At 41.6% G+C, this 27,556-nt stretch overlaps 1 protein-coding gene across 4 annotated transcripts in view; it reads right to left on the minus strand.

Moving 5' to 3' along the window:
* Positions 1–91: 91 nt before the first annotated feature.
* Positions 92–27,556, minus strand: part of tnika (TRAF2 and NCK interacting kinase a) — a 47,714-nt gene continuing 20,249 nt past the window's right edge. The window contains exons 3-33 of one of the 4 annotated variants that reach the window (XM_026339049.1): positions 25,787–25,843; positions 24,615–24,740; positions 23,414–23,524; positions 21,758–21,848; positions 21,163–21,293; positions 21,012–21,066; positions 20,363–20,441; positions 20,095–20,270; positions 18,975–19,041; positions 18,683–18,881; positions 17,741–17,857; positions 15,442–15,642; positions 14,536–15,141; positions 11,631–11,795; positions 11,121–11,387; positions 10,716–10,822; positions 10,471–10,586; positions 9,718–9,815; positions 8,630–8,698; positions 8,349–8,455; positions 8,144–8,246; positions 7,792–7,923; positions 7,561–7,660; positions 7,250–7,420; positions 7,000–7,143; positions 6,630–6,764; positions 6,311–6,411; positions 5,918–6,067; positions 4,130–4,289; positions 3,335–3,474; positions 92–2,800 (exon numbers count right to left, since the gene is read on the minus strand). In XM_026339049.1, the coding sequence (XP_026194834.1) occupies positions 2,717–2,800; positions 3,335–3,474; positions 4,130–4,289; positions 5,918–6,067; positions 6,311–6,411; positions 6,630–6,764; positions 7,000–7,143; positions 7,250–7,420; positions 7,561–7,660; positions 7,792–7,923; positions 8,144–8,246; positions 8,349–8,455; positions 8,630–8,698; positions 9,718–9,815; positions 10,471–10,586; positions 10,716–10,822; positions 11,121–11,387; positions 11,631–11,795; positions 14,536–15,141; positions 15,442–15,642; positions 17,741–17,857; positions 18,683–18,881; positions 18,975–19,041; positions 20,095–20,270; positions 20,363–20,441; positions 21,012–21,066; positions 21,163–21,293; positions 21,758–21,848; positions 23,414–23,524; positions 24,615–24,740; positions 25,787–25,843 (4,365 nt within the window). In that variant the 3' untranslated portion in view covers positions 92–2,716. Of the gene's footprint in view, positions 2,801–3,334; positions 3,475–4,129; positions 4,290–5,917; positions 6,068–6,310; positions 6,412–6,629; positions 6,765–6,999; positions 7,144–7,249; positions 7,421–7,560; positions 7,661–7,791; positions 7,924–8,143; positions 8,247–8,348; positions 8,456–8,629; positions 8,699–9,717; positions 9,816–10,470; positions 10,587–10,715; positions 10,823–11,120; positions 11,388–11,630; positions 11,796–13,025; positions 15,142–15,441; positions 15,643–17,740; positions 17,858–18,682; positions 18,882–18,974; positions 19,042–20,094; positions 20,271–20,362; positions 20,442–21,011; positions 21,067–21,162; positions 21,294–21,757; positions 21,849–23,413; positions 23,525–24,614; positions 24,741–25,786; positions 25,844–27,556 lie in introns of those variants that run through there. The other 3 variants (XM_026339047.1, XM_026339048.1, XR_003297401.1) reach the window with 3 other exon arrangements.

The following is a 27,556-nucleotide window of genomic DNA, read 5'->3' on the forward strand; positions in this document are numbered from 1 at the left end:
GGTCTGAGGGACACTGATACAAATGTGCACACTTGCAAAAAAACAAGGCTTTCTCACACATCCACAAAAACAACACACAATCACAGAGGCATAATGCTCTAGTTTCATTTATTTCTCTTTCAGCATCTCTTTTACAAAACAAATAAATCCCAAAACAGGACATTAGTAATGCTCTTTCAAAATAAAGAAAACAAGAAATAAACAAAGAAAAGAATACAGTGGTTTCATCTTTGAAAGGAGAGTCTTCAGTGTAACAGCCATCAGTAATTTCCAATGGGAAGCGTAAATTCTATGATGGACAAACAGAGTAATAATGCCCCAGTCACACCTAATCATTAATCTTACACACAGATCAGATGTATGCGTGCACACACAGGGAAGACAGTGGTTTCTTCAGCTCAGCTTTATTGCTAAATGTTCGCCTGCCCCCCCCCTCCCTAGCAGAAATCAGTGAATCTAACTTATACTGTAGCTGCACAGGAACAGCTACTGCATGAATGTGTAAAAAGTTATTGAAAATATAAAACTCTCATTAATTTAACAGAAAATAATGACCAACACCATTTGTGCTCGCTTCAGCTTATAACCATAAGCCAACATATTGCCAAACCTACAATACTTCCACCAGAAAGATTAGATTATTCTGAAAAACATGGGCGAGCATGAACTAGTCCACCCTCATTAGTGTTATAAATTGAACAGTATGTATCAATGATTGAGCAGTACTAAATTTAGATATTGTGGAAGAGGCAAGGTTTCCATACTCACTCCTTTCAAAGAATAAATCAAGTTGTTAATATACATCTCTATTAGAAGAGACAAATAACATCAGAAATGTGTTAAAGTTAGATAATAACACAAAAAACCCAGTGTAAAATATAGGCAATAAAATGAATATCATTGATAACGTGAGCGATAATCTTTTGGCCTCCATTTTTAGTTTTGCTTACATCATGCTAGGCACTGTACAAACAGTTAGGAGCCGAACTCAAAAGAACCAACCAGGGAGGAGCATGATTCAAAAGGACACCACAGCTTTCAACAATGAGTGCTTTCACATGCACACAGTATTCGGGAGAACAGCTCATATTCTGCTGAGGTCGTGTTCGGGTTAAGCTCTTTATATGCATCTTCTCCTGCGACATGGCTGTACTCACAAGTAGCCAGAACATTATTGTGTTAAAAAGAAAGAGAAACACACATAAAGAAAAAATCAATCAACCACTAATATTGCCTATTTTAAATGCCAGGTGTTCATATACACCAACTCAAACTTCATACTAAGAAGATAATATCATAAATCAGCATGTAAACACACTCAATGTTGCTTTGATCGCATTAAGGTAAAAGTTCATACACAGAGACAGAATAACTGGACTGTTTTTCCAGGACATTGATTTAAAAGTCCCACTTTGATTTGAACTTAATTTGAATGGGACTCATTTCAACATCAAGTCAAACACACACACACACACACACACACACACACACACACAGTTAATGTACACCGTCGCACACACACACACACATTAATACACACTCCTGATTTCAGAGACATCAATGTGCTGTACATTTCATCAAGCTTCGAAGACTGACTGACTCCAAACTGTTACACACACAAAATAAGAAAAGAAACAGAATGAACAGAATGATGCTCTCATTGTTCATTTAACGTTACAGTATATCTGATGCAGCACCTTCAGAGTTTATAGAGTGAAAACAGGGAGAGTCTGATGATGAGTGGGGAGGAAGAGAAGAAGAAGACAAGATAGAAGAGCACACACTGGACCAGTGATTTAATTTTAAAGGGACACAGACATCATCTTTGCATACTGATACGACCCGCCTGTGACAGCAGAGTCTCATCGCATCTCTATCAGCGAAATGCAATCAAACACTAAATCACAATTCAGATCAGTACTCTGAACCCCAAAATGATTGCAAGAAGAGGAAGAGGAGAAGGAGGAGGGGCAGAGTGGCAGAGGAGAAAGAAAAAAAATCAATCAGACTGTCTGCATTCTCTGACAACATCCAGAGTAGATTTGTCACCCCTCAGCTGCCATCCGTGCACTGCCATATACATACATATCTATTTAAATTCATATTAAATCTCATTAATCTAGTCTCCCTTCGTCCTCTGAGGTGCAGTTCTCTGTTCTCAGTTCTCTTTTCCTCGCAGACTGGAAGCAAGGAAAATTGAGGACACTGGTGTCAAAGGACTGAAAAAGTGATGACTCAACCTATTAGGAAGGAGGGAAGAAGCAGAGTGAGGACAAAAGGAAAAAGAAGGGGGACAGAAGGAGGCAGGTGTGAAGTAGGTTCCTACGGTTACTGAACACTTGAATGCACTGGTCCGGTTGGAGAGAAGAGAAGGACAAAAGAGGGGAAATTGTTACAGACGGACGGACAGAGAAGGAAGAAGAGAATATTTGGAAAGTCAGTGGCACCAGTTTGCCAGTCAGTTGAGTAACAATGGCTTCTGCATGACCCGACATAATCTGGGGTAACATGTCTCTTCATTTAAAACAGGTCTTTGTTGTTTTTTAGATAGATAACCTTTTTTTTTTCTACACTTTTTTGGCCTCCTCTGTGTTAATAGAGTTAACTTGTGGCCTCTCGATCGATCTGGATCAATTGTGAAATGTGCTGTGGGCCGAGGTGGGTCACCGGGATGGCCAATGGGAGAGTGAGGCAGAGCAGGCTGTGGGAGGAGACATCACCAGTTCATCATAGAGTTTCTGTTGAGGGTCATGAAGAAAACTTGGCTGCTACCTCCTGAACGCACGGATGCAAAGAAAACCTAAAGAGGGAGAGAATATCACAAACACAACACACCTGTCAGTTCAGACAGTATCCTATTGTCATTTCTCAGTCATTACAGATATTTATATGTTTCTATGCTGATCATAACCGATCAAGGCCTGTGTTGATGTACTTATCATTTACATTTATTTAAATGTACAAGTTCACATAGGTAAAAATATTTAACTCAAGTGTACTCTGGGTCAGTAACTCCTAGAGGTAACTCTACCAAGAGAGAAATTACTTTGTGGACATTTTTAATGTCACTTTGATTTATATTTAAATGAAACTATTTGCTTATATTGTCTTAGATGTCCTAAATGTCCAGTACGTGTGTCTTACGCTAAAGAATCAATGTTTCAAATGTTCAATAATGTTGTCCACAGAAGCAGTGACGCAATTTCAGTTCCACTAGCTTTTCTAAAAAAACAGTTAATAGACACAGAGTACAAATAAACACCAGGGCCCCTCTTCAAGTCAATATTTATGACTGCACAAATCAAAGTGCACATGCAGTGTAACTGTGTCGTACCTTGTCATTCCGCTCACAGAGGAACTTAAGTCTCTGGGCTCTCTTGTGCATAAAGACTCCATCCAGGTGACCTGTCTCTACGGAGCGGATCTCTATTGCTTTCTCACCCCAGCCCATAATCTGATTAGAATGGATATAGGCTAGAAAGAAAATAAGAACATTATTAATAAAAAATAATTAAGATGATACAGTGCATTCAGGTCATTTCCCTACACAACAGACTGAATCCAATACTGTATGGTTAGGGTGTTTCGTAATTCATTAGTAATGAAGGTTTAGCAATATCATGTCATACAATGATGCAATGTTTTCTCTTTTCTTCTACCAGTGGGTAATTCTCGTGTCACAAGGTCAAGGCTAACACCAAACACAGGGCGTCCACATCCACACTGCAGAATTTCAAAGCACAAGCACTCGTATAGTAGTGGTTTTAAAGTGCAATACCCCTGTCGACCTAATGAGTGCAGTAAAACACCAGAAATATTTCTTTCCGCAGCCATAGTGCTGGCTTCTTATTTTACTGGCTCTCTTTATACCTTTTATCCCCATATTGTTCATGAATATCCATTTTGACTCTTTCTCTATTATTTTAAGTCCTCTTCCCTTTGTTTTTCTTGAGGAAGCCGGTGTTATAAACTGATTTCTGAATGTAATTAAACCTCATATGAACCCCCACTAGCTCTGTTTCTTTAGAGTTGCAACAAAAACATACACAGGCACTCAAATAGGTACTGGCATATCCATCCCTATTCAAATCTCCTGAACCTCAAGCTTATATACATGGTTGAGACATACCAACAGAGGTAGGCATCTCTCCCCACTGTAGCACCACGTCCTTAGTGATTCGACCGTAGGTGTTGACATACACACCCTCGTCCTCATAACACAGCAGCATCTCCATTCCATCGGTCTTAGGCAGCACCACGATGGCATGGGGTGTCACCTGGCTCTGGATCTAAAACAGATACACACACACAAGTGTTTCAGAGGCTTTAATTAAATCTGTCGAATTTATTCATAATCTACATTAGATTAAAATATTACAGCAATTTCATCAAAGGCATTTAATGCCGCTGAATTTGGCTGGCATGTTTTGGACCAGCTTGGATTCTGTAATCCTCTAAAGAGCAAGTTTGTGGACAGTGACAAAGCTGCCAAATATCAGGAGCATCAGTGCATCAAAGAGTTTGGACTGTTATCTGAAAAGCCTTGTTCCATATAATGAGCAAGAGACAAATAACATCGCTTTTCTGACCTTACTTAACTGAAATAACATCAGAAGAGGCGGCAAGAGTAGGATACGGACATAGCTGGAATCTGTGCATGTTAGCCAAAGACTCACCCCAGCTGCTTGTGCCAACACGTTATCATGAGGTAAGTAGAAACTACACTTGAGGAGCACAATGTGGGATCATATCAGTACAACAAATAAGTGACAAGGTAGTGAAAAAACTCATCTTAGCCCATGACAGCCTGTATTTACACTTTCACGAACTCTTAAAAGTGCAGACACTTATTGCCAAACTTCTGCTTCCTCTGAACACATTAAGGAAACTATTTTATGTGGAAATTGCAACCGTAACTTAACCACTTGATGAGTAAATAGTCTTTGCAGTATTTTCAGGTGTTTGATCAACATCTGACATCACAGTTTTGATTGAAATTCCAATTGGACTTGAAGTAATATAAATGTGGCATTACTAATATGCTGCATGTTTTAATCTACTTTACTATCTCACATGTAGTAAATACATCTTGTGGCGTCTGCTGTGGCTAAGATGAATTTATTCCCACGGACTAGTTTCTAGCTAAGTCATCCATTAATGTCTACGCTAATGAACTGTACTGCACATAGACACACGTGTGTATCCACTACGGGGTTTTACTACAGATCTATTGATCTAGTCTAAAGGATGGGTTCCAGGATGTCACCTTTGTCTGTTTGGCACACTGGAAGAGAAGTTGGCAAGGAAAGAGAAAGAGAGAGAGAGAGGAGGCATGGATGAAAGGTGAAAATAGTAGAAGACAAAAGTAAAAGACTTGTTATCTCAGTGGTCAAGACAACTCTTTAAAAATCTGTCCTGTGGTGTGCCCTCCCTGTAAAGCATCGGCTCTACTGAACTACATAACCAAAATTAACATAGGCTAAAATAGCGTGTCCTTGCATTCGTATTCAGTGGTTTATATCCACTGAAACATTGCCACTAAATCAAGAGATTGGCAGAATTGCATTAGAGTTTGCTTAAGAGCCTGTGATTAATGAAGCTACCACAGAACTAACTAATCTGCATGGATTCAACCACGCAACAGGGCAAATATTGTCAACGGCCAGTATATCAGGTCATAATTAACTGCACGCTGCCATAGGAAGGAATACAGAAAGCGAAAACAATATGTTGACTTCTTGGCAACAAAGCACTGAAAGACCTTTGTTGCAACATGAAATTTGGAAATAGCTACTACTTCGTTTTACTCAATGATAACAGTGATTCAGTAATTTCATCTGTAGTGAACCATATTTAGAACAGTCATCAACCTTTTATTTACACATCAGTGTATTAGTCAAAGAGGTCCCGAACTTACATGTGAGGGGATGTAAATGTCGTATGGGTTGCCTGAGTCCACATCAATGACATGGAAGCCCACACTGGAGCCATAGATGACCTTTAACCTTTGACCTTCCTCCACTGTCAAGTCAACCAGCTGGGGACGATGCTGCAGCTCAGTAAATGACTGAGAGACAGAAAGGGAGAAACCAACATGGGAAAGAGAATAAAATTAGTTAAGCTGGATGGTGATGTGTAGGAGACGATGATACAAAGGAAATTGTGAAAAATTATGGAGCAAGTAGGACAAAGTGTAATAAGATGCTGGGTGATTAGTCATGTATTGATTCTAAATCTATATATGTGCATAGTATATATGTTTAATGAGTGTTAATGTGTGTAAAACATGTGCATGTTTGTGCTTCCATACCTTAAAAGCCATGAACTTGTGGTACGGTTTGGGAGCCCAGGCATAGATTTCCACAGAGTTCTTAAGAGCAATGACCAGGAACTTAATCCTTTCATATTTTACTAGAAACATAGAGACACAGCCACATGTTAACGAAGACGTGTGATTCATTTTAATATCTGATTCATGGATCTTGATTTTTTTTTAATTTGGACAACCTGATTCACCGTATATACATGTACCAACATGCCATGCTACTACATAACAGTGCACTAGTGTAATGCAGTAGTTATCCTGCACACTCTACACAATCCAAATTGACACACGCACACATTCTTACCAACTTTGTAATGCACACAGCCCTCCAGCTCTCCAACTGTAATCCAACCCTGCTTCTTCTCTACTTCTGGATCATTATGCAATATTCTGTTTCTCAGCCAGGACAAGTAGTAGACACGCAACTTATTCTTTTTCCCTGAGAGAGGAGGGACAGAAGGAGAAAGAGTGAGATCAAATGGAAGGAAGCAATCAAATCCTCAAATTACAAAGACCTATTGACCTAGATAACTTAAATTTGGAGTTAGTGAGGACACAGACCCCAAAAACCTTCTGTTAAATCATATGCATTAATCATTACCACTGGAAAAGGGTGGAGCATGTACATATGCACTTGTGTATGTGAACATGATGTGAGTCTTTGTTAGAAGTACCAGATATGGTGACCAGCACGTTGAGGCCCTCCAGAACATCCATCTGTAGGAAGCGCCGTCTGGTTATCAGGTTATAGACTTTGCCCTGTCCACTTCGATCAAGCAGCATTAGACCATTCTCTGTCCCCACCAGCAGGTTCACACCTGCACAAACATACATGCAAAAATCAGAAAGAACAAAAACAGACAAATGGATGTATTCAAGATTATCTTGTCTTACTGTGAAGACAAGAAAATCTGGGTTTCCTACCCCAGAGTGCAGCACACAAAATCTCAGAGTTGAAGCGTTTCTTGTATTTGCGAATCTCTGGTGTGTCACTGTGGGGTCTGATGTTGGTAGGGTTCACGTTAACCACGGAGATCTTCCTGGCTTCGTTTAGTCTGGCCTGCTCCTGCCTCAGCAGCTCATTAGCAAACATGGCTGGGGTACAAAAGATAAAGAATAACTTTTTTTATTAATGTGCAGAGATTACATGTGCAGAATGAAATAACATAGCTGTTTCTTCTCAGTAATGACAAAAGTTAAAGCGTCACAATAAATCAACCAAATGTTTTCCTTACCTGCTGCTGAGTTCTCATTGTCATTTTCACCAGGGGAGGTTTGATAGACACGTGGATCGACAAATGGGGTAAAGGATGTTTTGGACCCGCCAACACCAAACTGTAAGGCACAAAACAGTGAGTGACTGTTTATCGGCAGCTATATGTAATTAATGCTTTACAGACATTAACACTCAAATTACCCTAAAACCAAGAACATGTAAGCATCTCTATTGTGTGTATGTGTCTGACCTCAGCCATGTCGCCCAGTTCCTGCAGGCCTGTGGTGGGTGTTGCTGAGGGCGAGTTGCTCTGCTGTACAAGGTCAGGGAGGTTACCAAACCCGTTGCTTTCAGTGTGGCTGCCTCTCCTCCTCTCCTCAGCCTGAGAAACAATAAAGAGAGAAAATAGTTGAGAAATGTAGAGAAGATAAAATACCGTACGATACCGAGCTGATATTACAGAAGGTTACATTACATGAAGTGTAAAAGAAAAAGCAAACTGAGCAATGACAATCCTTTTTCTGTTTTCATTCTTTACTCACTAAATCCATGTGGCTTGTGTGTGTTTGTGTGTGTGTAAAACCTGTGTGTGCATTCATCACCTCTCTCATCATCAGAGTGCCGTCCTTGGAACTATTATAGGCATCTCCCAGAGAGTCCTCCGTCAGCCCTCCATATGACTCACCACTGCTCTGCACTGCTGGCCTACAACACACACGCAAATACACACACACAATAAAAATACAAATAAACACTGACACATGCAGCTTGACAAATGGGACATACAAATCAAAGTTAACAACTTACATGATGCGGGGGATGTCACTAACAGCAACAGTCCCATCATGCCCCACTGTCTCCCCATCCTCATCACTGCTCTCTGATTCTTCACTAGAGGATGAGTAGTCTGTCACCTTGATTTGAACAAAAGCAGTAGAGACAAAAAAAAAAGTAAGAATTGGCCAGAAAAGTGCAAAGAAAGAGCCCTGCGATAAGACAAGTAGACATCTTTATATGATTTATTCTACTGCTGTTGTCAAGTAAATATACCCACAGTATCTGCTCACAATTACTATATGTTATCGTACCTTGACTGGAGGTCTGGTGCCCTCCTCTACCCTCAGCTCTCTGAGTTCCTTAGCCAACGCACTTAGGTCCTATAAAGAAGGACAGAAATGAGATTGACAAATAAGCAAAGTCATTTAGTTCATCAGTCTCAGAATCTGAGAAATGAAAGATCAAATCACGTACGAGCACAGGGGGAGCAGAGGGGCAAAGAGCAGGACAAACCATCAGCATTGTGACAAGAGGACAACTGATTTGTGGTCACATAAATATCCAGGCCTGAAAACATAGGTTTCCTGGAAAGGAAGTGCTTATCTGAGACCATTTCTTTCACTTTCACAACACTAAAGCTGTAAAAAGTGAAATGAGGGAATGATCACAGATGAGCACTTTTATTCACCCACAAGCAAAAAAAAACAAAAAAAATGTACTCCTAGAGTGCAGCATCCATCTGTATCCCCTCTACCTATCATCCCCATGTCAACTGGCCTATGAACCCCATTCAACCCAGATCAGAGTCATGCAGATGGGGGGAGGACCATCATCATACACGGGGGGTGGGGGCTTACCAGCTCCTCCTGACCAGTAAACGTGACAACAGAGAAACAAAAAAGGAGATTCAGAGGCTGTTGCTCACAGGTGCTTGGCAGTTGTGGTCACATACGCCTGCACACACGCTCGCACCTCACGCATGCAGGCACACAAACTGCACAAGCACACATTCACATACAGTTTCTCAGGTATGTGTGTAGAAGCACACATGCACTGCCGCCACCACTACATCCTGATATTTCAGAGTTAAAAGAAATACATGTCATCTTCTTGTGAAACCAACGAACTCCACCATGCCAGGGGTAAAACAAGGACCCTGAAGATCAAGGTAAAAGGAAAACCAGGATAAAAGGACTGGGACTCAAGTGTCACTAACCTCATCTATGGCTTTCTTATAGCTCTGAAGATTGAAAGAAGGAAGAGACAGGGCCACAGAAATAAGAAAGAAAGACAGAACCAGATGAGTAGCAGAAAAAAAGAGAAGAGGCATGTAGAAGACTCCCAGAGAGGAGACTGCTGTGGCAGAAGAGAATTTGTGTGTGTCCATTGTGCGACTCACTGCAGGTCTGCTGGGTCTGGCTGATTCACGGCCCTCTTCATGCTTGGGTTTTGCCTCTTGACTTTCTCCTGGTGGTGATCCTTCCTGCTTAGTTTGATCTATTAGAACAAGGAAGTAATTATACATTCGATCTGGAGCCGAGTTCCACTAATACCCCAAAAAACATCACTTTTGAAATAGTTCCAAAGCAATATCTCCGCTGTATACTCTACGTGAAATATACACTGTATATAAGTTTGTGTCCTGTCAATATTACTAGACATGAAATATTTGTACACTTTTCTCACCCTATCTATGCTGTTGGTTTTTTTTTACATTACATCTCTGACATATTTACTGTCAACCCGATTTCAAAACGGTAGTAACATCTAAAAGACATGAAGGAAAAACAATTCTGCCATATTTTAACCTCTCTTTATGTTTGTCAGAAGGAGATCCATGAATATCTTAGATATCCCTCCGGCCTGTTTGACACATCCCTCTACACCTCTCTCTATCTCCCTCTCTCATTTCCTCTCTGATAGAGCTCTGCTCTGAGAGCAACAGGGCACATCAGACAGGTTGATCAGAGCAGAACTGCGAATGACAATGTCCCGCTGATAGCCTCTGAAACACGCTGAAGCCATGTCAGTGTATGTGGATAATTGTGTGTTTCTCTCCAGATTTGCACAAAAGCATGTGCACACACCAGTTTTTTAATTGTTTGCATGCAAACAAAAAGGTGTGCGCACGTGAGTGAATGCATGTTTGTACCTTTCCTCTCGGCTGAGCCTCCCTGAGATGAAGGGGAGGAGGAAGATGAGGAGTTAGAAGAGGTTCTGTGCAGCATGGCATCCAGAGAGAGCTCAGAGCGCCTCAGGTCTGGATTACTGAAATAGGAAGAACTTATTTTCAGTCATTTCTAAGTTATTAAAAAATTATACAACATATTTATTTAAGAGATATGTCTTCCAGATTATGCAACAACTTCTGCTCAACAGCCCTACTTTAAGCTTTACCTGGCCCGTATGAGCTGAGAACCTGTGCGAGGGCCCAAACCTGCTCCTCCATTAGGGGAGTTCTTCCTAACCAATGCTGGGGAGATTGAAGTGGTCCTATGAGGGACCTAGAGACACACACACACACACACACAAACAGTCAGAAGGTCAACATTGTGGGTACAGCTTCTACTACTATCCCTTAGTAGTTCAAATTTGTATTTGGTTAGTGAGACATTTCATATCAAGTTAACAAAGTTATACTGTACTGTGCAATTTACCCAAATGTGATTAGAACAACTAACCCTAATGAAATTAGCACTGGACTTTGATTTTCAGTACATATTGAAGAAAAATTGTGTAAATTTTTGTTGCTCTTATTTAGCAGTCCATCCTGCTTCTCAGTTCACATTTCAGTTCTCTGACCTTAGGTGGGACATCCTCCTCTCTCAGCCAGGCAGTCCTGTCCCTATCCCTGTCTCTGTCCCGTTCCCGATCTCGTTCCTCCCTGCCGCTCTCTCGCAGCTGGGGTCCAGGGGTGTCAGAAGTGGGATCTGAGTTCTGACGTGGCATCTCAGGCCTCGGGGAACCCACGCTAACACTGTCGCTCAGAGCTGAGCCCGTCTGATCCTGCAGGGACTGAGAACCAGACATGGAGCTAGTATGGGTCTTTACTGGAACAAGGTGAGCCATCTGTGGAACAGATAGAGAGAGAAGACAAGGGAGAGATGAAGGGAACAAGTTGAGTGGATGGAGAGACTGACTGATATAGAGGAATTAACCCTGGATGGAAGGGTACAAGGAGCAAGGAGAGGTGTGTGATTGTTTGTAAGGTAATACTAATCACAAGGAAACCTGCCAAACATTTGCACATGCACACGCACACACACACACACACACACACACACACACACACACACACACACACACACACACCTGTGGATCCATGGAGCGGTGGATAGGTGGGGTGTGGGCGGGCTGCATGCCTCCACTGCTGAAGGACTCAGAGCGGGGAGGGAGGGAGGGGTCAGAGATGCGGTTGGACACTTTGTGTTGCAGCGCTGGGGAGCTCTGTCTGTTCAGCTTGGAACGCTCCTCCACCTGTGGCAGGTCACATACCAGTGTCACTCACAGCTCACCACAGAGCACAACCAATCACCATGCTAGATCCCTCATGCACCCCTACAAGCCACCAGACAATCTTAACACCACCCAGCTCTGCGGGACGCACAAACATGTTAATGACTCACACTAAAACTGTTCGCTGAGCAGTATAGTGAAGGTTTTACAGGCCTCTTGTTGTAACCTGTCTAAAGAACCACAAAGATGAAGCCAGATTTCCACAGAAACAGTTGACTGGCAGGTTAGGCAAACAATAATTTGTCTGTTCTGATGTTTTCCCACTACCGTGTGCCATGGGAGTGTCAGCTTTGTTTTGCACGTTTCGCAGTTAGGGAATAAGAGTGTCTGGTTGTTGTAGGGAAAGCTCAAGAATTATCTCCAATCTCAATTAGCAGACACCATATTTAAACCATAATCATGGATATGAGTATGTGCGAAGGCAGCGTGACAACATACAAAACCACCTTTGACTTTATGTGTACATGTACATACAACTCGACTGATTCCACTGACTTGTAGGAGTGTGCATATGCTTAACTGCTTCACACGTTGAATATCTGAAGACAGAACACTCCTCTTGCCAGTGTAATCAGATTATCAGATTATGTGTTGTGCAGTGTGAGACGGCGCCAATGAACGTACAAACTGCCCAAATCTCACTTTTCAATTCTAAACAAACTACTCAACGGTTGGTGGAGTGTTGAGTCGTGGCTCAGCAGGCATAGTGACAACAGTCCCCAGGTAAACATGCAATGAAACATGCGCAATGAGAACTATCTCATTTGGAGGATTTCTGTAATTCCACATGAGTTTATAATCTAGTAGGATTATTTAAGATCATGACCTGGGTCAGAGCAACTATGCGAGTCTGTGTCATTCCTCAAATATGTGTTAGTCGCCTGCTAGGAAGTCAACTATGGCATGTGTGGTAGCAAAAAAAACTATTGATGAGTTGAGGAGAAACATCATTGTGATCTGTAGGGGCAGTATGCGATGAAGGTTAGCATAAACATCAACTGACCTACAAGAGATAGACATTGGTATTAAAGCTCAATTAATAGAAGAAAAACACACAGATGCATCTATGTAGAGAAAGAACACAAAGAGATGAAGGAGGTTCCAGATATTAGAAGGTTTATTAGAAGGCTCCCTCCACCACTTGGCCAGCACCCATCACCAAGCCAGGTTTTAAATGACTGGTTGACTGACCTAGAGAAGACGTTCTGAAGGGAAGCATTCCCCGATGACAGACGCCAATATGGCTAGGAGTGGGCTTGCAATGGTGCAGTGTGGGGCAGTGAGAGATGTGGGTTACAAGGGGGCTGGCAGAGTGGGGCAAGGTGGTGTTTAACTAATCTACCTGAATACTGGCACCTCTCCTCTGGATCTCAATCCCAGTAGTATAAAAAACAAACAATTTCAGCTAAATAAATGAGCAAGCAAACATGTAAATTACAATTGAACTTAAAGTATTTATAGAGATGCACTTAGAAATATTTACAGACTCTTAAGGAACACTGTGTGTGTGCGTGTGTGCACATGTACAGTGTATGCTATACATATGTACACTTTGTGGTTCTATTTCTTCTGGGGAGTAATGCAACTTTTAGATCTTGAGAGCGGGAAAATAATCGAGATAAAAAAACAATATCTGACTTTTAGTTCTTCAATCATCAAAGAGACTTTTGAATTTAAATCCAAATAGGACGCGCATGTGTCAAAACCTTTATGTGGTATCAAACAATGCTAAATGCTAACTAGTTGTGATGGACAGAATTAGGTTTTATGAGATGCATTATTTAAATCGCAAACTTAGAAGTATACACCTATGTGTATTTTTATTATCTAACTCACATAGAAGAATATGTATATCTATATCTATATCTACATTTATATCTATATCTATATCTATATCTATATCTATATATATTCTTCTATCTGAGTTTTGGAGGATTGTCTAGCACTCTGCCCCAACAGATCTGCTGTAGATCTGGGTCTGAGATCCAAAGGGAGAGCCTTGTGGGGAGCAGTGAGGAGTCACAGAAGGCGATAAGTAGAGGGGAGAGGAGGCCTGGTCAGGCAAGAGCAGGTACGTCTGGGATGGTGGAGAGCTTTCATAAGGCATGTTCTCAGGCCAAAGGTTGTCAGGGGAGAACATATCGGTGGATCTTGGGCTTGAAGATGTGGGGGAGTATGAGGGTGAGGTTTGTGGAGAGGTGCGAGGTGAAAGGCCTAACCAAGGAGATGGAGTGTTTGGAGAGCTGGATGTCAAGCGCTCAGAGGAGCGACTATTTCTAAGTCTGCACTCAGCCAGGTTCTGCCTGAATACGTCTGCTGGAGCAGAGGCACTAAGGTCAGACATGGAGGAGCTGCCTATGATTGCATTCAGCACGTATCTCCCACTTATATTCCTATTAAAAGGAGGGGAAAACAAATAGTTCTCATCAGGGACTTGAAGGAAATTGCCACTGCTGGAAGGAAGTGCGTAGGAGCTCCTTTGTCTAGGTAGGGCAGAGTTAAGAGTGTATTCAGGGAAGGACTGAGAGAGGGGGTCATTTGAGTCTAATTCTGTTATATCCCAATCTGAGGGTACCATCAGGGACTCACTGCTGACAGATGGTCTCATCTCTTTTGACCACCTACTCCTATATTCAGGTTCTACATCTACATCTATTCTACAGCAAGGTGAGTGCGACCTGCCACGAGAACGACCACTAACCAGTTTGACCGCAGGCCTGGAAATGGAAACAGGGCTAGATCCAGACTGGGATATCTGGACCTGTCCTGTGGACTGAGGAAGAGGTTGAGGTTCCTTAAGCTGTGGGGGTGGAGACAGTAAGTCCTGGCTGGTTGCCTGACTAGGGGCAGAGAGAGGCCTATCTCGTGACTTCTCTTTATGATTGATAGGCCCCAGAAGGTTAGGAACTGCCTTAGACTTGCTGACTGACCCCTGACTAGAATGTTCTTTGTGGCCCTTTGTGGCCCTAGATCCCTTACTGTGTCTTTGGCCGGGAGCCTGGTTGTGATCCCGGGAGGGCCCTGGGCTGCGGCCCCTCTGATTGAGTTTCTGAGCCCTAAGCTCTCTGACCTGCTGACTAATCTCCTGCTTCAGCCCTGGATCTAGGGATTCTCCAGGGTCTAAGGAGATATGAATATGAGGGAGGTGGTTGGAGAGGAGCTGGACTCTATTGGACATGGTTCGCTTAGGGGCCTGAACTCTGTTTTGGCCATTAGAACCAGCTGAAGAAGCTGATTGGTTGAATGACTGGTGATGTCGCAGGTAGGAGCGTGGTGGGTTACCATGAGCATGCTGTTGCTTCTGGACCTAGGAGTCAGAGTCAGAGCACGATAAGCAACAAATCACAAACACACGAGGCAGACATCATAGTACTGAAGCAGGAGCATTAATATCAAGTATCTGCAGACCCAAATGTTTATGTTCAAATGAGCAATGAGCTCCCCCTGTCTTTAGTGACCTGTTGAAAGAGATGCTGTATTTACAATGAAAAAGGGCACTTCAAATGTATAATGTCCAAGAGGAGTCACACATATTGGCTTTTTTAACTAATTCAAGAAAAAAAAAAAACACATGATACAGAAGTTTCTCATGTATGTTGGGACTTACCTCTTTAGCCCAGGCAGGCTTGTCATTAGGATTGATGACATCTTTGTAGTGGTAAAGCTGTTTCTTCTCCGCTTGTCTTCCCTCCTGCTGCTGCTGCTGCTGCTGCTGTTGCAGAGACACCAGGTAGGCTCTCTCCTGCTGAAGCTGCCTCTGTAGCCGTTCCGCCTGCCGCTGCTCCTCTATCTGCTTACGCTTGTACTCCTGGAGGGAGAATGAGGGAATGGGTACAAGAGGGGGGAAAGAGATGAAAGGAAAGTGACGGAGAGAAGGAAGTGAGACATCAAAATGTCAAGTTATTATTATAGTTTTCAATCCATTCAAAATTAGTAGCTGAAATCAATACCAAAATGAAAACTGTCTTATGACATTAGGTATCACAATAACTGAAGTGAGATGGTCTCTCAGTTGTTCTGTATTATGTGTATTTACAAACGTGCAAAAAAAAAGTCATGTCTCTCATAGATCATGCAAATCACAAATGCAAAAAACAAAAATATCAAAGCACAAACACAAGCAAAGACGTTACGTTAGATGGATAACAGAGATAAGGATATTACTCGACATGGCGGTGCGTAGAATGACAAAATGAAAGGAAGGCAAAAACAAAACAGGAGTGATTCTTGTGAGTTTGGGTTGGATCTCAAAAAGGCTGAATTTATTTCCGTATAAAACAGAGAAAGCATCTCTGGACAAATACTACAAAACTACTTCAGTGTTAATAAATCACAAAAACATTGCCCTAAACAAGACAGGGGCACTAGTTAAAAACCAGTGGCAAACAACACCGTTCTATTTCCTCTTGGATGTGTTTACTCTGTGTGGGCATGACAAAACAATTTTTTATGCACCCTCCAGCGAGTCCTTTGAGATCCAGTCAACCTAACAGGTCTGTACATGCAATAATTGATCTGAATGAATACACAATGAGCATTAGAGATAAGACATTTGATGTTCCAGCTTCACGTTTTTCTGTAGCCAACAGGCTGAGTGACTCAGACTGTGGATCCTCTCACAGTCAGTTCCTCTGTACAACTGTCATTTGAGTGCATGCAGTGGGGATAGGAGGCCACACAGCACAGATGGGGAGCAGTAGTAGGACATGGGAGGGCTATGGTTACCAGCAGTAATGCCTGTTCCTGTAGTAGCTGCTGCTGGAGAATCTCTAACTGCCTCTGTTCCTCTTCCAGCTGTCTACGGATATACTCCTAAGCAGCATGTCGGCACAAGGAGATAGAGATAGAAATAGACCGAGAGAAAATCAGGAAATCTGAACATCCAAAGAGAGAAAGACAGAGACAAAATGAGAAGAAACAGAGAAGATAATCCCCCGAGGTGGCCGTTGATTGAGGGGAGATGATTTTATCCAGAAGCCAGCTAAAGATGAAGAAGATTCATATTGTTGGATAATTACAATGTGTTACGAAGGAAAAAAAAGTCATGATGACACAGAGAAGAAAAAGAAGTTGGAGGATATATTTCCAACGCACTTGAAAAGTGTGGGAGGAGAGCAACAGAGAGACAAGAAAGGGAGTAGGACAGCATCAGTAAGTTCAGTTAGAGGGTAGGGGAAAGAGCTGTTAGAGGAAAGCATACATGTTCTGCAGAACAATTAATAGACTACATACAACGAGCAGAAGCAAAAGCACAAAATAATGTCAGATGTCTAATGATATAATAGTTTCTGGTCTGACAACATTAAACGTAGACCAGTGCATAGTCATTGTTTTCACCATTTAAGAAAATCTAAGAAAAAAAACGAACAATAGGCAAGTAATGGCTTGGACTTGAATCGAGGTTTAAGGTTTTGTGAACTCTTGTGTATAGTATTAAAATATTTAAAGCATGCACTTAATAATGTGCTGACAATAAAGAAAAATAAAGTTTATGAAACTAATCTTTTTACACAAGATGTTGCAATAACATTTGATTAGTAGTTAGGATAAGACTGCATTAGAAAAAAAGAGAGAGAGAAAAGAGGAAGGGGGTTGTGTGTTTTAGGTGAATAGGAGTGATATGCTAATAAAACCTTGAGTGTGGCACAATGGTTTCATCAGATTAAAAATGTCTGTTTTGTGTGTCTGAATAAAAAAATACATCCAAGATAAATACACCCCTGAGATAATTTATGGAGACAAGTTCAACTAGAGTGATTCAGGAAGACAGAAGATACAGACAACAGTGTGTTTAAGAGCAAATGAGGCATTTTTGACTACATCATCATCATGGTGCACCGTGGTGTAGCACCATGCTGCTTGTTTACATGCGTGTTTGAATATAATTTAACAGCAAGTGTACAAACCTGCTCCCTCTCTGCATGCCTCCTCTCCTCCTCTCTGCGGAGCTGCTCCATTTCCTCATAGCGCCTCCTAAGCTCTCTCTCGTGCTGTTTCCTCAGCTCACGTTCTCGTTGCTGCTGCTGTCAGAAGGAGAGAAACACAAGAAGATTCAAGATTGATGCAAATGCTGAAATGTTTCTGTTGATTTTCCTACAAAATGCCAAACCTTTGATATGTGAGCTGAGTTGATTGTGTTTCCATGTCCCGTATGATCATTTATTACTTATTTTTATACCTTCCACAATGGTTTATAACTGAGCTTATACTATTAATAATAAGTAGAATTGTAATATTACGTTCATCTAAAAACATATACATTCATACTTGCACAAACATGCATTTGCTCACACTCAAAGACACACACTTGGCCTTGAGCGGAAGGGTCATGTTAGTTGAGTCAAGTCATGGTGCTTAGCCGTGCGTTGGGAGGCAAACCCTGGTGGGAACCCAGAGAAAGTGCACAGATTATGGGCTAAGGATTTCCTTCTGTAAGCCTGCTCTGTGGAACTAAGAGTGGGACACTTGGGAAAGGCTGTGTGTGTGTGTGTGTGTGTGCATTTGTCTGTCCCTGTATCACTTCCTTTCTCTTCTACAACCTCTACCAAATGGTGAATGTAGGTTTTGAACAGCCAGAACTGGCACAGACTGTGCTTGGAAATAGGTCTTAAAGGGTCTCAAAGATGAGAACATGGAAAGCTAAACAGAGATGTCCCACTGGCGAGTGGAATTAGAGCTGTTAAATTTAGTTTTTTTAAATGGCCCCTGACAATACTCTGTGATTAATGAATAATCCCAAATTGTACATTTGGGATGTCCATGCAAAAAACATACTGCTTAAACTCTGTGCATTCATAAAGTTTCTGTATTTATCCACAACAGTTCCTCTTCATCTTCCTCCTGCTTACCTCCTCCAGTCGCCTCCTCTGTTCCTTTTGTTCCTCGATGCGTTTCTGTCTCTCGGCCAACAGCAACCGCTTGTGCTCCTCATTCTGCTGTTGCTCCAGCTGCTGTCGCCGCTGCGCCTCAGAACGCTCCTTATTGGCCACCTGGAGACGCAGGAAGTCCCGCCTCAGGGTCGACTCGCCAGGGATGTTGATGATGGAGCTGAGAATGGGATCAAACTCAGATCAGACTCATTTTCAGCTAGTGGAGAGATGCTAGTGGTGGAGTGGTGTAGTGTGTGTGGAAGATACTGACCTTGGTTCACCCACGTCTCTCTCCTCATCCTCCTCTTCACTGCCACTGTACTCATACTCTGTCTCATCTAATGGGAAGCAAGAGTACAACAAAGAAGAGATATGAAAGAGAAGGAGAGAATACAAAGAATAGAGGAAAAGTAAGTAAAGTATTAAAGTCAATCCACTTCATCATTTGCATTTTTCACTTGACTACTACCTTTGTTCATTACTAAACTGCTCACGATTTTGACATTCCAAGAACCTCATTCCTTGAAGGCACTTTCTTTTAGCCGCTTTGAATAAGAGTATAAATTGTAATTTTACTGTGTGTAGCGATGTGGAGAACATTAGCTCTGAGCTATTTCAGTCAAATAGGACTTAAAGCATAACGCTTGTCGAAGCAGCTCCCAGCTCCTCCTGATGCACAGCCACATAGACCAGTCCTCTGACTGTGACAAAGTGACAGCTGGAGAAAGTCACTGAGTCTACAATGACAAGACATTTCTATACATCATCCCGGCGCTGTTTCTTGAAGCGGTTACTTAATGCTGCCGTCCTGCATGTGAGTGTCGGTCTATCACTCAGACACTCAGGCTGTGCATTTGCGTGACATGGTGGAGTGGAAGCGCAGTGTGTGACTTTAATTTTCTAACCCTGCAGAAAACCACAAACGCGATGGCACATTTGTGTGAGAATTTCCATCTGTTGAGCTCACTCTTTCACAGCTGCATTATTTTATTTGCATTTGCAATGAGTATGTAATGAGTGTGTATCCGCGGGAGCATGTAAGAGACACTGAAAACTACAGGTAAACCTGCTGCACTACAAAGGAAAATTTGAAATTTTGGGAAATAGATTTATTTGCTTCCTCTGCAAGAGTTGAATGAATTCTTCCATGTCCGCATTGTAAATATGAAGCTACTGTCAGATGCCATGTTTAGTTTGGAAGCAGGGGGGATATTGACTAAGAACCACTACTACTTACTAAAAAAAAACTGCCCCTATTTTTACTCCTGTTTGTTACCATATATAAAGGGCAACTTCCTCATGATGTGACATTGCACTAATGTGTTTGTAAATGTATTTTTATGTCTGTGTCTAAATCTAAACACGCATAAGTAAAATTAAGTCTCCCTCACCTCTCTCTCCTCTCTTCTTCTTGGTGCGATCGATGTGGTCCTTCAGCTGGATGCGGACCTGCCTCTCATTGGGCAGGTCTCTAATGAAAGGGTGTTTGAGAAGCTGCTCTGTGCTGGGTCTCTGGCTGTGGCTCTTCACCAGACAGCTCTCTATGAACGACTGGAACTTCTTTGACCTGAAACCACAAACAGACAGCAAATGACAACCGCACTGTAACCCAATGTGATTGATTCTTTTGTTAACACAGTTGTGAAAATATACACTCACCATTTCTTTGACTTAAGTCTGGGGGCAGGGTTTCGTGGGATGAGGAACAGAGCTCTCATTGGGTGCATGTCACACAGTGCTAGAGAGTCAAAGAAGCTGTGTTAAAGGGAATGTACTAAAAATGATCATGGTATATAAAGACAGCTGGAGTTAAACCTCACTTTATCTACATATCCTGCTAATACCAGTAGATATCTATTAGTTACATGAGACGGAGTCATGTCTCACTACATTTGTGCTACAATGCGTTGCATAGATTAAAACAAGAACTGGATAACCTTGATGAGCAACAGCTATGATTAAACTTTAATCAGGCAGTTGCCTTTTTACAAAAGAAAAATTAACTGGAGGGAAATACAAGCTCCACCTCCTCCAATCATAATGCCTGTGTACAAGTAGCTCAAAGAATAAGATAATGAATATAAAATACAGCAAACACAGATGTTATGTCCTAACGGTTTTGGGTGGCGGCCCAGAAATTTGACAACCAGTTTTATATCCACTCCCTGGCCTTTATTAAAATTATGACTTAAGATGAGTTCCATTGAACTGGACTGAAAAATGAACTGACTATGATTACAGTGATTTATTGCAGTAGCGCTAAGAAATGACATGTAGCAGATACGTGGCTTATTGGTTGGGTACATACGTGGTGCTCCTTCGGCCATCTCTATTGCTGTGATTCCCAGTGACCATAAATCACTCTGCAATGTAAGAGACACACTGTATAAAAACTCAAGATTATCAAACATAAGCACAAGGGACAGAGCCATTCAGAGGAAAGGAAGCTGTTCATGCACCTTGCAGTCATATGTGGCTTCGGGATTCTCATCACAGGCAATGACCTCTGGTGCCATCCAATATGGCGTCCCAATAAATGTGTTCCTCCTTCCTACAGTCCTGTCGAGCTGGGCTGAAACACCAAAGTCCACTGCAGAGCAAATGCACAAACACACAACCAAAGTTTGGGTTATAGTCTGCAATTTAGTTTAATGCATGTTTCTGTCTGTGTGTGCTTGTTTCTAGGAGTGTGCTGATGCACTAAGCATACCGGTGGGCTTTAGTGAATTCCATAATGGACTCTAAACAGGAACGAATTACCCTTCCTGCAGTAGCCTGCCCGCTTTACAAACACACACACAAACATACTTAATAATCCCCTCCCCACTGGTTTTAGGGGAAGAGCAAGAGAAGGAGAGAGAGTCCTTTTTCTCCAGCAGTCTGCACCAACAACAGTAGCAAAGCTACAGAGAGATGAGCAGGCTGGTCAGCATAAAAGCAGAGGAAAAGCCTCACATGCACATACACACACCTCTGAGCCATCTGATATTTTATACCTCACGCTGCCCTCCCAAATCTTAAAGCCATTTTGTCGAGTGAAGTTAAATGACAGACCTAGTTTGACCTCTGCATTCTCAGTCAGCAGGACGTTTTGCCCCTTGATGTCTCTGTGGATGACCTTGTGTTGATGGAGATGAGTCAGACCCTGCAGACGGTGACAGAGACATACCATGAAAGAAGGAAGCAATGAGCCAAGTCAAGATTATTGTGACTATTTAAAGAACTCATATAGAAAAGGAGGAGTCCTTGAGCAGCAATGTCAGCTCCAAGGTTGCTACTGTATAGCTGACCTTAACCTCTGACCACCATGTGCCCTCAATCTCTTTGTTAAGAGAAAACTTTTGTTTTCAAAGTAACATTAGTAGAAAGACCATCAGCAGTAGACTAGACTAGAAAACACAACCTAAAGTTTGTTGCTCATCATTTTTGCTTATTATTATGGTTTAATTCATGCAAAAAGAAGACCTATGTCAAGAGACAGTTAAAATAATCATTCTAAAAAAAGCTTATTGTATTGGCTGTAAAACTAAATGAAAATTAAAACATGGGAGGAGGTAAAAGGGAAAACAGAAATAGTAATAAGGACAAGAAAAACAGTGAACAAAAAAGATAAAAGAAAGCAGCGATGGCTGCATCACAACAGGATGACAGAAAGCAGAGAGTAAGAACTAAGGCAAGAGATGGGGAGTGAAGAAAGAAATGAAAAAGCATGAAAGGAAGTCATTGTTGCCTCAGAGCTCAGCGCAGCACTGCGTTTACTCTAACTGACAAGATGCAGTGATACTGCTGCAGTTTGTTTGAGGCTGTAGCCCTCAGCACACATAAAACGCACAACAAAAGATAGCTGAGATAGGATGTGGGAGAATAAGCGCGCTATCAAATTTATGGGTTTGTATTAATCCAAAACAAAACAGAGACATCATCAAATGCCAGCAACTGTCGATTGCTGCTCTGTGTCTGTGCAAAACAAGTGCAAATGTTTTGATTCCAGGTCACTGAGGATACTACTATCCTTTGCCAGTGATGCATCAAGTATTTTCCTGATAATAAAAGTTTTGTTATTGTTGTGTTGTTGTTCTGTTACTCTCTGTACTGAGATTCTGCATCACCAGTCTAGTTGGAACATGCTGCACCTATGTCACGACAAGGAAGTAGTTTGGGGAAGTAATGCATTTACATAATAGAGAATAACAGTGTGTAACAAGAACATGTATACAAATGTATGAACTGTAGTTTTTCCATCTCCGTGTTTTTAGTCTTCCTTATCTACAGCGAACTTAAAACTTGTCCTGTCTTGTTCCCTATAGATTTGGAAGGACGTTAAAGTTAAATTTAGTTCCTGTTCAAAATGAATTTGTTATACTAATTAATTAATTACTTTTAATGTTGTTTTCACCTGACCTGCACTGCTATATTCTGCCATATTTCATTTCATGTTGTAACATTATTTTCTCCAAATCATGGCTGTTTATTCTTAAGCAACATCTATTTAAACAAATGAGCAAATAGTTATCTTGAAAAGCAATTTTCCAATTGTGTCACACAATTCCCCAGAGTCTAATTCATTAATAAAAAATGTCTCTCGCTCTTTGTCTTCATAATTTGCATACAGTGATTGCTTCTTCATGGAGGGGTGATGTAAGATTGTAATAATGTCTGAGTATGGTTTAACTGAAGTTCAAGACCTGAATTACAAGCATAGCTACTTACCCTGAGAATCTCTCTGCAGATGTAAGCGGTCCACTCCTCTTTCAGAGAGTTGCCCTTGGTGTTTTTGATTAAGTCTGTCACGGAGCCAGCTCCACAGAACTCCATGACGAGCTACACACACACGGAACAAGGCTGATTATTAGCCGTTTGGAAGAAAAGCAGCAATTCTAGAAGTGTTCCAGATAAGACAAGAGCTTCTGTTAAGCGAGAAGCTAGTGAACAATCTCACTTGTCATTCACAGTTTTGTTTTTTGGCCACTGAATTAGGTGAACCTGTACAACCTGCTGTTATGTAGCCCAATGCAGCAACACACAATCAACACACACAAACGGATTCTATTTTTTTGTCACTCACAATCAAGTTTCACAGAAACCACTGGCATAAGCTGACTCAGTGGGGTCATGAGATCACATGAATGACTCTAGTCCATCTCTGGACACAAACACAATGTGTCCTTTCTGTCCTCCCCTCTCCTCTATCTTTAGCTGCCTTTTCCTCTCTGCTCTCTTCTTTCATCTTCTCCCAACACTACATCCAAGGAGATTTGTAGCCAAAAGTTCAGCTGGTCAGTTCTGGCTGTGCTTCAAGCTCATCCTCATCATCACTCTGGATTACAGGGAAAGAGGAAGTTGGCAAGTAACAGTCGAACATTGAAACTCATGTAATCCACTCATATATGCATAAACATAATGGGACACGTGTAAAACCGCTCTAATATCAATATAAAGCGTGCTGCAGGCAGCTGTTGGTTCAGGGGGAACGTCTGCATGCTGGGAGTAGATCTGCCGGCTGTGTGTGTGTATGCATATGTTTGTCTGTGTGTGTCCTCTCATTGTTGTGTGATGAATTTTACAGGATCAGAGAAGAGAGAGCTCCCTTGGATCACATTAACACATGATTTATTGCAGCAGCCAGCCAACCAAACCTCCATCTGTACATGTTTTATCATTCACATGCACACGTTAAGTATATATATTTATACACATATAGATTTATTTCTTTCAGTGCACACAAATCTATAGTCACTGAATGCAGGACTGAACTGCACAGTCACTCCCTCCACATAAAGTAACAGTGATAAATGGAAAGTAACTTCTTTCTGTTCAGCAGAGGCTACAACCATCTTCTCTTCCTGTCACACTCTCTTTCATACACATACAAATTCAGAATGTGTGCACAAACACACAAAAGCAGCCGTACCCATAGTTGGTCGTCTATGCCGGGAGGGTTTTTCTTGATGAAAGCTCCATAGTAGGTGGCAATGTTCCGATGGTGACTGTACTTCTTCAGCATGTTAATTTCTGCTTTAATCTCCTCTTCCTCATCCTGACACAGATGGAACAAGAAAAATCAACAGGCATTAAACCACAATCTCTGTTTGTGACCCCCTCACACAACCTAACAGGATGGCGATAGAGCACGGTTGTTGATGGATTTGCATTTTGAATTCATTTAAATTCTGAAGGCGCGCAGCTGGCCTCTAAATTATCCACAATAACAGCATTACTTTTTAATTACTTGCGTTTTAAAAGGTTACCCCCACAAAGCTAAAATAAGCTGTTTGAAACAAGTTGTTATGGTGGCAGTTATTGGTTATTTAAAAATGTTATTTCTAATTTATATGCCACAGTGTCAGAAAATAATGCTTTGATTACTTCAATTTAGTGCTCGATGGTGAAGAAAACAAAGACATTCTTTAGTTTTAGTAAGCTGATTTTGTACAGTAGCAGCTCATTTAGTTAGCAATTATGCATTTGCCCTTCATTAAAATTTCAATCTTTAATTAATAGGCTTTTTTTAAATTGTATTTAAGCAGATTTATTCACACACTATGTCACAAGCTATGCCATTCAGACATAGTTTCATTTACTTGTCCATTCATTCTTGATTAGTTCTATTCTTTTAATAACTTGTTCATTCATTCATCTACACCCTCCTGGATATGTTCATTTCCTTATTCATTCATTCATGCTCTTGTTCAGTCATTCATTCATTAGTCCCTTTTTGCTTCATTTCTGCAGGCCTTCATTGTTTTGCTGGCAGCAGAGTGCTGACAGGGAGGCGTAGGGTGAGAGGATCTCTAAATATAGCCGAGATTCTCTCCTGCTTTATAGACATGCCTGAGACCACACTGCTGTTCTAATACCTCCAGCTAATATTACCATGGCAATAGGCCTGTCCTCATTTCCTCACTACCACATCACATATAAACGGGATTGCACACGTGCACGCACACAGACACCAGTACTGACTCATCACTCTTAATTAGATGACACGGTTGATGGTGGTATAATGACATGGTGTGTCTGAGTATGTGCATGTGAGCGCGAGTGAGCGTCCGAGTGTGTACTGTATGTGTGTGTGTGTCTTACCCCAGCGACATCCATGACCTTGATGGCTGCCAGCTGCCCTGTCTTAACATGGCGACCCTGGTGGAAGGAGGAGAGCAGACGGACAGACACAGGAGGAGGAGATGAAGAATGCAGAACAAAGAGGAAGACGGGAGAGACACAAGAAAAAATGTCAATTTCCATTTAACCATTTCCTTAAGCAATGCAATACTGACATTATTTACCCCCTTATTAAATCTATAACCTATATGCTATCGGTTATCCTCTCTAAATGTAAAGATAAGGTCACCCAGCCACCATTATCCACAACAATGGACAGAAATCTGCTATTATTCACAAATGAATGTTCAGTTTCTAGATGTTTGGCAGTGAAGATACAGTTAATGAGAAAATGTTTAAACTTTCCCCACGTGGACCTCTGTCCACCTTGCTGGTGTTAAGTAGCTCACAGCTGAAAGACAAATCATAGTGTCCCTGACATTTAACAGTGTCTCAGATAGCTACCACACAACGGACGAAGAGACCAATGCACAAACCCTGCTCTGTTAAGGCTGGGCAGATGCCTGGAGGAGCTACTGTAAGAGTCGAGAAACCAGCTGAGGGCCAAATGGAAAGCTCAAGCAGTTTGTTTGCAACTGAGCACCTGTGCCTGTGATTAGCTAATGAAGTTAACAGTGCTAGAGACGCTAAAACCACTGACTGCTACTTCTTCCACCTGTCTGGACTCAAATGATTAGTATGTTACAGCCTGAGCAGCTTAGCAGCAGTGGCACAAACAAACAAACACACACACACACACACACACACACACACACACACACACACACACACACACACACACACACACACACACACACACACACACACACAAACTCCCCAAACAAGGGCAGGACTGTTTTCCTGTTGAAACTGTTGTAAACCAGATGGCATTAAGGGTCTGGCTCTGAAGTGGCTCCTGAGGGCTTTAATCGAAGGGCCAGTCTGATAATGAACGCTGAAGCCAAAAAGGAAAAACAGGCTGAAACTTGGTGTTTTCATTGGTTTTGCAATTTAATTGGAGGAGTGAGTTTATAATAGCAGGATAGTTGCTGCACCCTGCCTCTGGTTATTATTCATTCTCACTGCTTCACATTGTACCTTCTGTTCTTTTAACGGATCAATTGTACCTGTAGGTTCCCAAAACTCGCTTTACTAGGTGAACTTGTGAGTAGTTAGAGGTTACTCCATAAACATAGTTATTAGCTGTGACATAATTAAGGCAGCTTAGTACTTGTTCCATGACTAAACCTTTTAAAACCTGATACTTGCAAATCATAAAAAAGTTAAAGTCAGTATTACATAATTCTTCCATAAGAATAAAAACATCTTTCACATATTTTCTGAACTGCAAAAAAAACAGCACAACTTGTTTTAATGTGAGGATGCAGTCGTGTTCTCGGAGCTGTAAGTCAGCACAAGCCTCTAGCACATTCGCTGGGTTCCCACAAGATGCGAAGGTAATATCATCAACATTCACATCATCATTAATATCAGCTGAAGTCTCTGAATGAAGGAAATTTGAAGTCATTAATTCAATTTCTCATTAATCAGCTCCTCTGGAATTAAAAAACTTTAAAACTCACAGATTTATTGCTAAAAAAGAAAGTCAGGGTTTTAATATGGTAATTCATTGTGTCACAATCCAGCACTGCACAATGCAAACTAAGCACCGCTGGATGGTTGATCAGTCTCTCTTTTTCTCAGACACACACACACACACACACAGATTCAGTGAGAGTAAAAGAGCTGGAA

Source organism: Anabas testudineus, chromosome 22, assembly GCF_900324465.2.
Source record: "Anabas testudineus chromosome 22, fAnaTes1.2, whole genome shotgun sequence".
Lineage (NCBI taxonomy): Eukaryota > Metazoa > Chordata > Actinopteri > Anabantiformes > Anabantidae > Anabas > Anabas testudineus.